General features: G+C 32.9%; 1 protein-coding gene across 1 annotated transcript in view; it reads right to left on the bottom strand.

Moving 5' to 3' along the window:
* Positions 1 to 14,066, bottom strand: part of LOC108686090 (HIV Tat-specific factor 1 homolog) — a 31,571-nt gene that overhangs the window by 7,483 nt on the left and 10,022 nt on the right. Inside the window, exons 3-4 of the mRNA XM_018191175.1 lie at positions 3,974 to 4,140; positions 398 to 584 (exon numbers count right to left, since the gene is read on the bottom strand). Coding sequence (XP_018046664.1) covers positions 398 to 584; positions 3,974 to 4,140 — 354 coding nt within the window. The remainder of the gene's footprint in view (positions 1 to 397; positions 585 to 3,973; positions 4,141 to 14,066) is intronic.

Genomic DNA, 14,066 nt, shown 5'->3' with positions numbered 1-14,066 from the left:
AGAGAGAGAGAGAGAGAGAGAGAGAGAGAGAGAGAGAGAAGGGGGGGGAGAGAGGGAGAGGAGGAGGGAGGGAGGGAGGGGGAGCTACTGTCATTTTTTATATTATAGAATGTCATGTTAACTTCATAGATCCATTCTTCCTGATTTTTAATATTTACGAAATATGAAATATTTATGACGATTATATATACAAGATGATAAATAAATGATGATTGATAAATAACGATAAAACTCTCGCATAGAGGTAGAACGGCCTGAGTCGAAAAGTTCTCTACTATTTTACAATTTTCGCAATAGTTAATAAGATATTAATTACTTAAAATTATTATTATAATAATCGACGTAAAGTTAGTTATTTATATTAAGATAGCACACGTAAAAAAGATAAAAAACTTACATCATAAATGATAACTTTTCTGACATCGCCACACTTCAGGCACTCGGATCGAATATCTTGCTGATATTCCAAGAGCAATTGGACTTCGTTGTCAAAATCCTCCGGTGCGAAAAGATTCTTTATGATGACAACCCTTTCGCATTTCAGCGGTTCGCCTCGCATACGCTCTGGTCGCCAGTCAAACAATCTGTAAGCAAACAAAGTACAGAATGATAAGAAAATAAAAATGCATTTACATTCAAATAAGCTACACAGAATTTGCGAGTTATCTTCGTGTCTTGGTACATTGTTAAATGTCAACATATCCAGAAAATTACAATTTATTTCATCAGAAAAGAAGTAACTTGATATTAACGTTGGCATTTAACACTAGTACCGAGCAATCATTACTATTTCTATTTTTTTATATTAAAATTATGTTTTGTGCGAAAGATAGAATTTTGAAATATTTTTAATAATTATGTCCTTTACATTCATAAAACATTTGCTTTTTCATCACTTTTCTTATTTTCATAATAATTCATTTACTTAATGTTCTTTTAATAGTATGGAACATTGGCATTTCTAGTGTTAACGATGTATCAAAACGGAGATAAGCGCAAATTGCGTAAATTCTTTGAAGAAAATATCCGCAGAAATCTTAAAAGTATTTGGATTTTAGATTGATAAATATTTCCTCTGAGGACTCAAATCTATATACATATATTCTTATTGATAATTACTTTATTCGAAACCATTAATAAATGATATAAACGGTTTATCTTTGACTATCGTTCTTATTGATAAAGATATCAGCGGGCTGATAGGATTCCACATCTGCCGATTCTTCGCATGATATCACGTCAGCACGCTGCTATCGTTACTGGAAGTGACGTTTCTCAAAGATTAAAGATGCCGACAAACGTCGCTGATACAGCATAAATTGGCGGCACCGAGCCGCATGGTCGAGAATAACTCGTCAAAGCTGTGAGAACAGTCGCAATGATCGATAAATCGTGGCTCACGATTCTCCTTCTTGGAATTACTTGAGAAAATGATGCCGATGGTTAGGATTATCATATCTGAATCACAAGAAAAGAGTACATATGTATACTTTTTTCAAAAAAAGATATTACTTCGGAAGGAGGGGATATAATTTTTATGCATATTAAATGTAGGTATTTAATCAAATAAAATTTCTAAAATTCATGAATTTTATTCAATTCTTATTAATATATTTTATAAAATTTTTATAAAATATTTTATAAAATTTTAATAAACGACCACACAAGTTTTAAGATCTTAAAAAGAGTATATGTACTCTTAAAAGGATAACTCTATCTCGATAGGGAATGTTATAGTGCTAACATAGATTCGACGAGACACGACGAGTGTCGAAAGAGTATGTTGCTGCAAAGACTACTTCCGGTCAGCAAACGTGGGCCCGTGCGTTCACCAATAACTGGTTTTCGCAAAGTTCAGGGCGTTGACCCTGTGCACGCGACCTACGCTGGATAACAAGAGGATGCTGCTAACGATGAAGGCGACATAGATACGTCGAGATTGAGCAATGCAATGAAATATGATGGCGCGAGAGTTAAAATCGATGTTAAATCACACGAAAAGCGACAAATATCTTTGAAAATATTTTATTTGAAGCCTTATCCTATCATTATGACTGCAGTTCTTAAATTTAATTATTATTATTATTATTATTATTACTTTTCTTATAACTTTAATTATTAATTATTATTACTTTAATTGTATCATTAAATATGTACAAAAGCATCAAAATCGCATCGAATTTTAAATCAAACGTTGTTTCTTCCTGAATCATTTAGAAATGCTCGATGTCACTTTCATCATTCGCGCGAAATAGTTACACGACACTGAAATACGCACGGGATAAAATCAATGTCAATTCAGTGCAATCGTTATACGCTTCGATTAACGGGTTAAGCCGCTGCAATCTGTCGGGAAGTGCGCCGTGCCCGTATAATTTTGGGTTGGTCTGTATGCAGACCGGCGCGGCGGACTAAATGCGGGTAATCGACGTGCGCAGCTGCCTTTGCCGGAACCGCCAACGCCAAGCAGTCTGGCGGCTGCAAACTCGGAGCCGATGGCAGTGCAATTATAAGAGCCTTTACACACACTGCAACACGTGTTACACGAGGCATGCATCACAGAGATACATGAAGGGTTTTTTCTGAATTACATGGTATCACGTATCATAAAATCACGCGTACAACGCGCTTCGTGATTCGAAGGCATCTCCTCTCGTGCTGTTTTAAACAAGCCACTTACGACACGCGTGCATCGCGGTGCATAGAAACCTTAATAAGATGCACACGCGTGGCGGCGGATGCACCGTGGATGAAACGTATCTTGATCCCCCGGGGATACGCCATCTCGCATGGAGCGAAAAGAGAGATGAATGGACCGGAGAAACCGAGGAGAAACGTGATCATTCCGATTTTGTAATGCGAATCACCGTGAGTTATACGGAGCGTCTCGAAAGGAAATGACATCACACTTTGAGTCAATGAGCTCACGGGGCAAAGGAATATTTAGGAATAAATTATATTTGTCTTAACGCAATCATATACAGGGTGTTTTAGAAATAGTTGGCTAAACTTTAAGAGCATATTTCACTCATTGTAAGGATGAAAAAAAGTCATATAAATATGGATTTGGAAACGCTTCCTTTCTAAATTATAAACATTTTTTTATTTTATACTTATACTTATATTTTATTTTATATTTATATCTATATTTTATTTTAAACTTGTATCTATTTTTTATTTTATACTTATATCTATATTTTACAGAACTTTTGCTGGAAATGATTTCCTTCCGCATCGATGCATGCCTCGCATCGACGTCGCATGGATTGTCGAAGACGTTCAAAAATTCTCGGAGAAAATCTTATATTTAAAATCTTATATTTTATATTTTTTCATACGCAGCAATAATATGATTTCGGAGTACTTCCATAGTAGCAACAGGAATATTATACATGAAAGTCTTAAGATGTCTCCATAAATAAAAATCCAAAGAAAAACGTGCGGGCTAATGGGTTCTCTTCTACCAATTCATTTATTGCTGTAATTATTATTCAGAAACTCTCGAGCAATACTAAAATGCTGGAGCTCCATCATGCATGAACCACATTTGATTACGTATCTGTGGTGGAACATCTTTTAATATTGGAGGGAATTGCGTTTTCAAAAATTGTCTGTAGTTGTTAACATTAGATGAGAGAAAAATCGATCCAAGAAGGAAATCTTCAATAATAGAAGTACAATTCATGAAACGTCGAAACAAGGCATGCCGACGTAAACACAAACAATTTAAATAAGAAATGTTTATAACTTGGGAAGAAAGCGTTTCCGAACCCGTTTATATCCTTACAATGAATGGAATATGCTCTTAGAATTTGGCCAACTACTTCTGAAACATCCTGTATATGTATAATATATACAGTGTTTCAGAAGTAGTTAGCCAAACTCTATACCCAACTCTATATCCAAGTGTTCGACATTAACTGTTTTAACGAACATTTAAGATAATTTATTCATAAAATTTGTAGAAACTCACTTTTCCTGCATCTTCTTCTGTCGTTCCTTATCCTTTTTTTTTCTCTTCGGTTTCAACGCGGGATCATATTCGCCCTTCATTTGAAACTTCGCCCTCTGAACCGACAGTGTTTTTCCCCGGATTTGCGAACCATCTAAAATTTTCAATGCCAGATCCACCGACTCTACCTAAAACAAATCAAATAATCGATGATAAATTGCAAATTGGTTAAAGATCATTCGAGAATCAACGAAAAATAAATCAAGTGTTGTGCAGAAAATTTTTGCACGTCTTGTACTGAAAGTAATTAACACAGGACGTAAAAGAGGCGGCGTTAATAGGCTGCAGTTCCTAGTTATTGTATCAAAATAATGAAGATACTATTGTTATCTGACAATGTGTTCGCGATAAAGTTGATAATAAGCCATAGCAAAAATTGATTGATCAATTTAAATACATTTTATAAGCCGGCTACGCCCACGACAATCATTGAGTTTACATCGACAAAATAAATTCCAACTTACATGTAAAAGGCTTGACCGTGGATTTATGAAATGGGCGTATTCTCGATTCAGTAGCTATTTAATTAAATGAATCTGTCCTTTTATTGCGTAACCCAATTTTCCCAATAAAATTTGTTAATTTAAATTTTCTTGTTTATCGAGAAAATCGAGTATAATTTAATTTTAAAATATATCATAAAATTTAGTGTGGTACAAATGTACTTTTAAGTTACACTAGTAAATTAAATTTAATGTATAATTGAAATTTAATCTATAATTGAAAATTTATATAATATATTTGTACATATGCATGGAATTTAGAGTACTTTTTTCATAAAATTTTATGTGAATAGAATTTAAACATTATGTTTATTAAATGTATCTGCTTGAAGTTTGTTTCCGTTACATATAAGAGAGAGAGAGAGAGAGAGAGAGAGAGAGAGAGAGAGAGAGAGAGAGAGAGAGAGAGAGAGAGAGAGTGCACGTAAAATACTTAAGGATGTTTCATACATATTTTCAAAATGATAACAAAATTATGAAAAAAATTACAAATTATTCTAAATCACGTTTGAAAATAATATGACAAATTTGGCGATGATTTACTATCTGGATCATAAATTACTTTAATAAATAGTAATATTTTGTTAATCTGTACTCTAATAAAAATATATGGAAATGTATCATATTATAAAATAAATGATAAAAATATCTATTTTTTAAATATAAGTACATTATATATTCAAGATTATTTATGTAGAGTTACATTACGATGCATGAACTAGTCCAATAAATAAACAAAATATTTATTTGTTCTATATCTTTGTAATCAATGAATTGAAATGAAACTTTGCATAAATTATTTTAAAATATTTAAAGTACTTATAAAAGAAAATGTAAATTTTTTATCATTTTTTAAATTTTAATTTTTAACAATAAAAATAATAACAAATAAAATAAATAAACTACAAAAATGTGTTATTAAATAAAAATATAATCTTATTCACACAACTTTCATATATATATTTGTTTATTTGAAATGTAAATATTAAATTTTCAAATTTAATTTTCTTTGCAGGGATTATACGTCTAATACATCTTTAACATTTGAAGACACTTTTAATAAGAATTTTCTGAGTTGTATTACGCGAAAAAGAAAAATATTTAACAGAACTTTAGCATACAGAAGAGGTAAAAAAAAATTGATGACTCTAAAGATCAGAAGATTAAAAGGAAGCTAAAATTAAACGTAAATTCCAAACCTAAGCCGACAACTACGGATTATATCGTCAAAACTAAACTATATTTCTTAATAGCTTCAAAGAAATTCTATGGAACTCTCGTATATGGATAAGTCATAAAAATGTAAATAATTTATCGTTTCGATACACATTTGTGGAGGTTAATATACACATATATATAGATTATCAACTGTATTCGCAAACATTCTAAGAATTATTTTGAGCTGTTGCACTAGCGTTCGCGTTTTGAACATTAGATGTCAAAAAGCGTATAATGTATGTATCAGAAATAGCAAAACCATTTCAGAGCAGTAATGGTGTCACGCTTATTTACAAAACCCGTAAAACCTCAGCAGCTTAGCGCCATTTTAACCGTGACTTCATGCCATTCATAGGCGGATACTATGAATAGGAAATAAGGATTTGCTACTGCCTCTCTTTTTTCGAAGAAAGATACGACAAATAAGAATAATGCTCCTTTTATAGCAACGGAAATTCTCAGGGAAGAAATGCTTGATGATATCCGGCGAGATAAGATTCTGCCAACCTTAAATTCGGTGATTGAATATCTCGAGACAGTCTGCATAATGCAGCAACTGGTCCTTGTTTCATATGCATTTGGTGTGATAATACGCGATGAGACAAACGTGACTAGAATGATGACTATCTAAATATGCACACAGAGCGATGTCACAACGAAGAATGACGTAATGATCTCCGAGACAAGTCTCCCTTGTAAAGATGACCTAAAAAATAGCTTCCCTGCTATATGCTCGATATCTTTAAGATCGAGACATCGAGCGAAGGCTATTCCAGGAAGTATTCAAAGACGATCATAATGATTTACCGTCACGTGTCGACCCACTTAGGCAAAATTCTTGGGTCCGAAATGATCCCCGCCGCGTCTCCTTTTACTTTACTATTTCAACATGTCTACCAAACCGTTCAAAATAAGAAATAATTTTGACTACTCGTAAAATTGCTATAAATCGAGAGTTTATAGCTAATTAGCAATACCATGATGTAAGACGACAAGGTATTATTTCCAAGGAATACGCTAAGAGAATGAATTTGAAGCTAAAGTTGATTGGCTAATATTCCAATATATCGAAGCTCTTATACGCAGGAAAGTGCATAGACCAAAATTTGGTTATTTCCAGTATTATTATCGCCATTATGCGCAGTGGTACAGCTTGTATTCTTATATCATAAGCAATCTTCGTGAAGAAAGTTACATAGAAAAAAAACACAACAGCTACAATTTTAGTATTTGTATTCATCATTCATATGAAAGTTCTAGACTCAAGGATATCTATACGAGAAACAAGAATCACGTAAACACACCTTAAGAACCTGTGGACATAAAGGGTCTCGCCGTTCCTTTCATGCATCATCCTGTAACACCCACATGCCAGACAACTTCAAGGTTCCATTCTTTTTCTTTCAACACGTCTCGCTTTCGCTTAGCCCTTAGCTGGTGGGACGCGAGCGGAAAGCGACGTGACTGTTGACGTCATCATCTCCGCACAGGACTTGAAAAAGTAATTTAAATGGGAGATCTCCTTTCTCAATTCCTATCGCATGATCTGTCTCATGTCACGAAACCAGTATTATTTCCCGCTGCAACCGTTCCTGTGTGATTCTGATAAGGCATTTACGCGATGTCAAGGAAGTACATGCAATTCATAATAATTATTTTCCTCTATTAAGGTCAATTTCTCGGAAATACTTAACTTAAACAAGCATTTTGCTAAAGACAAGATTAAGGAGGAAAAAGCACAGCTATCCGTACGTCGACTAGGCAACACGTGAAATGGTAATCTATATAGTTGACATGTAGACATAGATCATCGTTGTTCGCGCGTAAACGCCCAGCAGTGATTAAAATGCCGGTTCTGTGGATACGATTCCAGTCTTTCCAGATCCGTAACTCGACCGTGGCAGCTACCAATGGGATTCGACTTATTGTCAGACTTCTCGACCACCCAGACACAGCTCCCGCGGTCATCTCGCAACACGGCTTATGTTAGATCACCACAATTATAGTATACCCTCGCATCCAGTTCATGTTAAATTACACGTGTTTTCTTCCAGTCGATGTATACACGTAATACATGTTACAAGTCAGTGACGCAGTCACGCGTCACTGAGAAAATATTCTCACATCTTACAGGCAAGACATTCAAATTCATCTCAAATTGATTTTCTACAAACTGTTAACACAGATCGTTTGCACAGATAGTGTGCATAAATGTTGCAATAAAAGCGTACATTCATTAAGGCTTTTCGTTTTTTACGACTGTCCATCTATACGTGCTAATGAGCTTTCTAGTTTCCTCTCTGTGTAATCACAACTAACGTACTAAGAATACATAAATTAGACAATTACGTGACTGCTCACGAGTGTGCTTCCCGATAAGATAAGTTTCTCTGAATATAAACGTCGTGATGTGATTTCTTGCATGACTAATACGCGTAACTGATGTAATTGCATTACATTTAATATATCGATTTAAAAATTCATAAGGTAATTTAAGGAAGAACATCAAGCTATCATAGTACGAGATGCTTAATAGATGTAAAACGCTACGTATGTATAGAAGACAGCATCTGAAATATCCATTTATCTGCATATAACGTTGATTAATGACGAACGGCAAGATTTCGAGGCGCCATGGATCATCGTTATTGTGAGATGTCGTGTATCTAACATGCTTCGGAACGAACACTGACGTTCCCTTTAAGCAACTATAGTTAGCCGACGTCTATTATCATTACTGGCGCTCGGCCAAATTTCTCGCCGAGATGCATTAAATACCATGGCTACGCACGCGACGTGACAATTCATTAAAACTTTTAAAAGAACAGATCTGAAAAAACTTTTTTTCAGAAATTTTTTCTTAAATAAGAAAGAAATGTCCTCATCGATTATCTTTTCTTGCAACTTTGCTCCGTTAACGACACATACTTCACAGTTCTACATAATTCGCATTCCAATAACCGCCGCAACATCCGTAAGTAAAGAGACAGGTTGAAGTGCAAGGCTGAGGAACGCATTGAAGAAGATTCACTTGAGACAGGTGGAAAGAAGCTGACGACGGAAGATCATTTGAAATTCTGTTTTGACTAGAACGTAAAAATCTATTGCATATACAGCAATATCTCATTGCTTTCTTAACTCATGCTTATTTTTACTATTTTTAGACGCAAAAGAACGAGGGCTAAATGATAAGGCGTGTTGACGCGTTGAATTAAACACGGTGCGAAGTGTGCGACGAGAACGTGTACATTACGCGGAACGCTGACTCAACTAAAGGATCATACTGAATTATCATTAAAATGATTGCATGGTTGGTGCTACGCCTACGCTATTGACATTTAAGATCGTGATTGTCCCACTAATTTGCATCGCACGAAATTCCAGGGATGAGTCAGCCAATTACACTTGATGATCGCGCATGTAAGTTTTATTACATCGTGGCCGATTTACAGTTACGGTATAACCGAACGTGTCATCGCAAGAGATGCGTACGCTGAATTTTTAATAACCTAATTTGCCTCACGAAATTATCACGCCAGTCAAGAGATCTTTAACTTAAAGAGTTGTAACGAGTAGTTATATGAAACTCTTAACAGTTTTTAATGGAAAGAATTTAAATCGAAATACTCGAAATATTCGACGGCAGATAAAAAAAACACTGCAATTTAAAATTGATAAAGTGTTTCTCATTAGACATGCGACATTCATTACAAAATAATTTCCTACTCTTGCTAGAATAATATATCGCTGTATCTTACAGCCCTATCTTGAGTAGTACCAGCTACCACCATCCGGCTTCCTTTGAGATGTGTATTTTGGGATACATTTCACTTTGCAGATAAATGTCGGGAAGCTACGGGATGTTTCTCGAACTAACTACAAGAGTAGAATTTTGATCGACAATTCGCTCAAATTAGAATAAAATATTTTTTTATAACGTAATGGATGCTGGACTTAATTAAAAAAGAGAAATCTGTTTATATATCCTGTAGATACTGAATTGTCCAATCTCACAAAGAGTAATTCGTTTGATCTTTAACATATTAAAATATCATGCATTGATCTTGACCTGACCTTGCAAGTTCTAGCAAGTCATTCATTTAATATTTATTTCTTATCTGATTTCCGTTCTTCTAACGAGACGAGCATATCTTCGCCTTTATTGTATCTTATCGAACTACTACAAAATTTCCGCGATAAAACTCTTCCCATATTAGGAGCAGCGTGTCTCTTTTCGTACGAGATGACACTACGTGTTACGAGCGCATATACACGCGGTATATTTTGCAAAACCGGTTTCCGGAATTCCATAAGATCTGAAGTGTGCACGAACATATAATACACGGATGCGCTCATAAAAATTGTCGTTTTGTTTCTCATCGCATTTGCGCCGCAGGCGAGCACACCGGCACCACAATTAAGAACTGTTAACGCTTCGGTATTTGACTAACGACAAACGTTGCAGAAATTACGGCTTTGTAAATTGCTAATTTACACCGACGAAATTTCTCCGTAAAAAAAAACGTCTCATGAATGGATATGAACATCGTCAATGGCGAGACGTCTATCACTTCTTTCCTCCGGCTATTGACGATTAAATGATTGAAGATGCTGAATGAAATGTTACTTGTTTCTTTTAGTGATCAATAAAACTTAACATTGCTTTACAAATATTCTTTACGTACGTTGAATATCCTATACGTTGGATATGGAAAGAACAAACTAAATATTTACTAAATGTTTATTAAATGTAAACATTTCTATTTGATTACATTTGATACATTACAAGAGATCATTTGATTTTACTATCATTTTTTATTGAGTAAATATTTTTTTATTTACTGTGAATAAATATTTAATTATATATTGAAAAATGTTAGTACTGAAAAAAAATATTATATGTTTTATTGGGATTTAATAAATTTTTTTCTCCTTGTCAGTGTAGACAGATCTAAAAATAATTTTGTTGAATCAAAACAATTATGTAAGAATCTCAAATATGAACAATATTGAACAAAAAGTTTTAACATTCTAGTAATTAATTTGAACGTCCTACATAATTGTTTTGATAGTTCAATAAAATTATTTTTAAATCTATAGCTAGTTAAATTTTTAGATTTTTAGATACTTCAGCAAAACCCTTCATTGCGTGCATCCTTATAAGATGCAGTTTTAATGGATCTTCCCGCGCTGCTTCGAAAGCTTCCTTTTGCGGTAAATAAAATGCACATAAAAGAAAAACGCATCCGCTTGTAAATCTAGTCAGAACAACTTCAGTCAGATCGAGCTCCTGATGGTTCGATTGCAGTGGTGATAACAGTTTACTGTTTGTACACTACACGATTAAATTTTGGAAGAATAATGCATTCCAATTTTTCTTAGATATTATCGAATACATTATCAAGTAATATTTCACTTATAACTTACTCTTCTACTCTTGAGAGAGATTTAGGAAACATGTAACATACATCGATATCTTGTTTACATCTTAATTTTGTTTAATATGACAACTTGATTTAAAATAAAATAAAATTACCATTGCTATTTTCTTCATTTATGTTTTTAAGTTTTGCATATATGTATATACATGTGTGAATATGAAATATTGAAAATAAAATCTAATTTATAAAAAAACATGATAAATATTTATTCTATCTTAAATATTAATTTTAGATATCACAAAAAATTTATGCTTAAAAAAACAATTAATTTGTAAACTTAGTGTATGAAATTCATGTGGAAATTCAGGAAATTTGAACGTATTAATAAGATTATTTAAGCGTGAAAAAAAAATGAGCTAACTCTATTAAATGACTAACTCTTGACGTAATATTATAACTCTTTTAAATGGCTGATTAGACGTACTATTACACTAACGTAAACTATGGTGACGGTGATTCTCAAGCTATAAACATGATCACTGTATCTACATCTCCATAATGCCTGACGTAATATCTAGAATTACTTGAATCTGTCAATCGTACCATTGTGATTTCAGGCACGCAATCGTCAGCCCACCCCAAATTGCAATTCCGCGAATTGCAGCATTCCCGGTGTACCTTTCAAAGCATCAGGAATGCACAAATGAATCGCCGTCATATTAATTCGTAACATCACTCCCATCGTCATCCGCGAAAACACGGCCTGTATTTATGTGTGATAAAAAATAAAATGAAAATCGTGCTTTGATGTCACAGGTATACAAAAAAATTTTTTTAATTCCAACACGTAATATTTAAATACATTATTTAACCTTGATTAAACATGCAATATTCAAAAGTTTTAATATATTAATACTTCATCATTATCATCATCTATTATAAGCTATTATTATTTATATTTATTGCATGACGTATGCAAAAATAGCTATCTCTTGTACGAAGATGGAGAGAAACGTGAATTTATCTAAATTATGCAACCGCGATAGCGACTAAGGGCGTCGTATAGAGTGTATAATAGTTATCACAAATGTGCAGTCGGTGTATTTTTCAGAGATAAAATAGAACAGACACGGCATTTTTGACATTGCAATGCGATAGTCAGATTTTCAGAATACATCATTTTTTTTCGAGTATCGTATCATGTTTTTCGAACTATGCTGAATCTCCCTAAACGATAAACCAGTAAGAATAATTAAACTTAAGATTCGCGAAGTCTGATTCGACGATGACAAATTACGCTTTTAACCTCGCGATATCTTAGATATTTATTGACATTTCGTTTTCTAGTATTCTTTACTACATTCTAATCAGCGCCATTTAAACGTTGACTCTCCAAAAAGATACTATCGAACGATAGACGTTAATGCACCCAATTGGCAGGCTGCCACTAAACGGAAACGCTCATCTGATAGATCTCGTCTCGATGATATTTTAGAAGTGTATATACGCTCAATTTGAGGTCGTCACGCTTTCACAGTATTCTCACATTGTTCATAATTATGTATATAAAAATTGAATTTATCAGTGGCGGAATGTTTTTATGTTTTTTCATTGCTTACAATTACATATTGCATATAATCATTGTAAGTAATAGTTGACTCTCCATCTAAACATAATTTAAGTTAAGCGGAATTATAATCGGTAAACAAAAATATCGAAAGTTATTACTGAATTATTTTTCCATATAGCTTGATTAAGGATATTATACGTATAGTGCATGCAAAGAAAACCACATTTGGAAGTGTATTTAATATTTACACTTCAAATAAACTATATACATATGAAAGTTGTGTGAATAAGATTATATTTTTGTTTAATAACACATTTCTGTAGTTTATTTATTTTATTTGTTATTATTTTTTTATTGTTAAAAATTAAAAAAATTTTTTAAATAATTTAAAAATTTACATTTTTTTATAAGTAGATACTTTAAATATTCAAAATAATTTATGCAAAGTTTCATTGCAATTTAGAAACAAAGATGTAGAACAAATAAATATTTTAATTACTGGACAACTAATTCGTGCATCGCAAATAATCGTTTACGTAAATAATCTTGAATACATAATGTATTTATACTTAAAAATTGAGATGTTTATCAATTATTTTATATAATACATTTCCATATATTTTTATTAGAGCACAGATTTAAAAAATACTACTATTTATTAAAATAACTTGATTTAGATAGTAAGCCGTCATCAAATTTGTCATATTATTTTTAAACATGAATAATCTGTAATTTTTTCATAATTTTGTTATCATTCATAATATTGTTATTTTAAAAATATGTATAAAATATTCTTAATTCTATACTACTTCAAATTATGAGCGCTATAAATAATGACAATCATATATTATTTTGTGCTTTATGTATCCTTCCTTCCTATTCCTTTTTATATAATTAACTCTACATCATTTGATACAATAATAATAATTCGGTAGTTTTAATTATTCACAGAATCCTGATTGCTGATAAAGTGCTCTCGGCATTGGATGGTCTGAAATCTTCTCTTATTTTGTTGCAAAGTTACTAATACTTATTCTACGCTCCGTTTTATGATAATGATATTGAGTGCAATGTGTTGAGGCACTTCAGCTTTGTTGACGCACAGTTTCTCAAACATTTTGCGAGTAGTCGCAGTTTCATCAAGTTTGTTCAACAATTCCTATATCGTTGACGCGTAATTATCGCACGTTCTATGCTTGCTAAGTTCATATATCCTTGAGATTTAAGACGGTTTGGTGATTATTATGCAAAGCGTGAATAGAAGTCATTAAATTGTACGCGTTCGTATGTACAACGTATAAATTCCGCTATTTCGAAATCATTTTAATCAAGGCAAACGTTAGACATTAAAAGAATGCAGATTTAATGCAGATTTAATTATA

This window comes from Atta colombica, unplaced genomic scaffold (genome assembly GCF_001594045.1).
Source record: "Atta colombica isolate Treedump-2 unplaced genomic scaffold, Acol1.0 scaffold164, whole genome shotgun sequence".
In the NCBI taxonomy this organism is placed as follows: Eukaryota; Metazoa; Arthropoda; class Insecta; order Hymenoptera; family Formicidae; genus Atta; species Atta colombica.
Note: the sequence above shows the minus strand (reverse complement) of the source record. Positions and strands in the feature narration are given on the sequence as shown.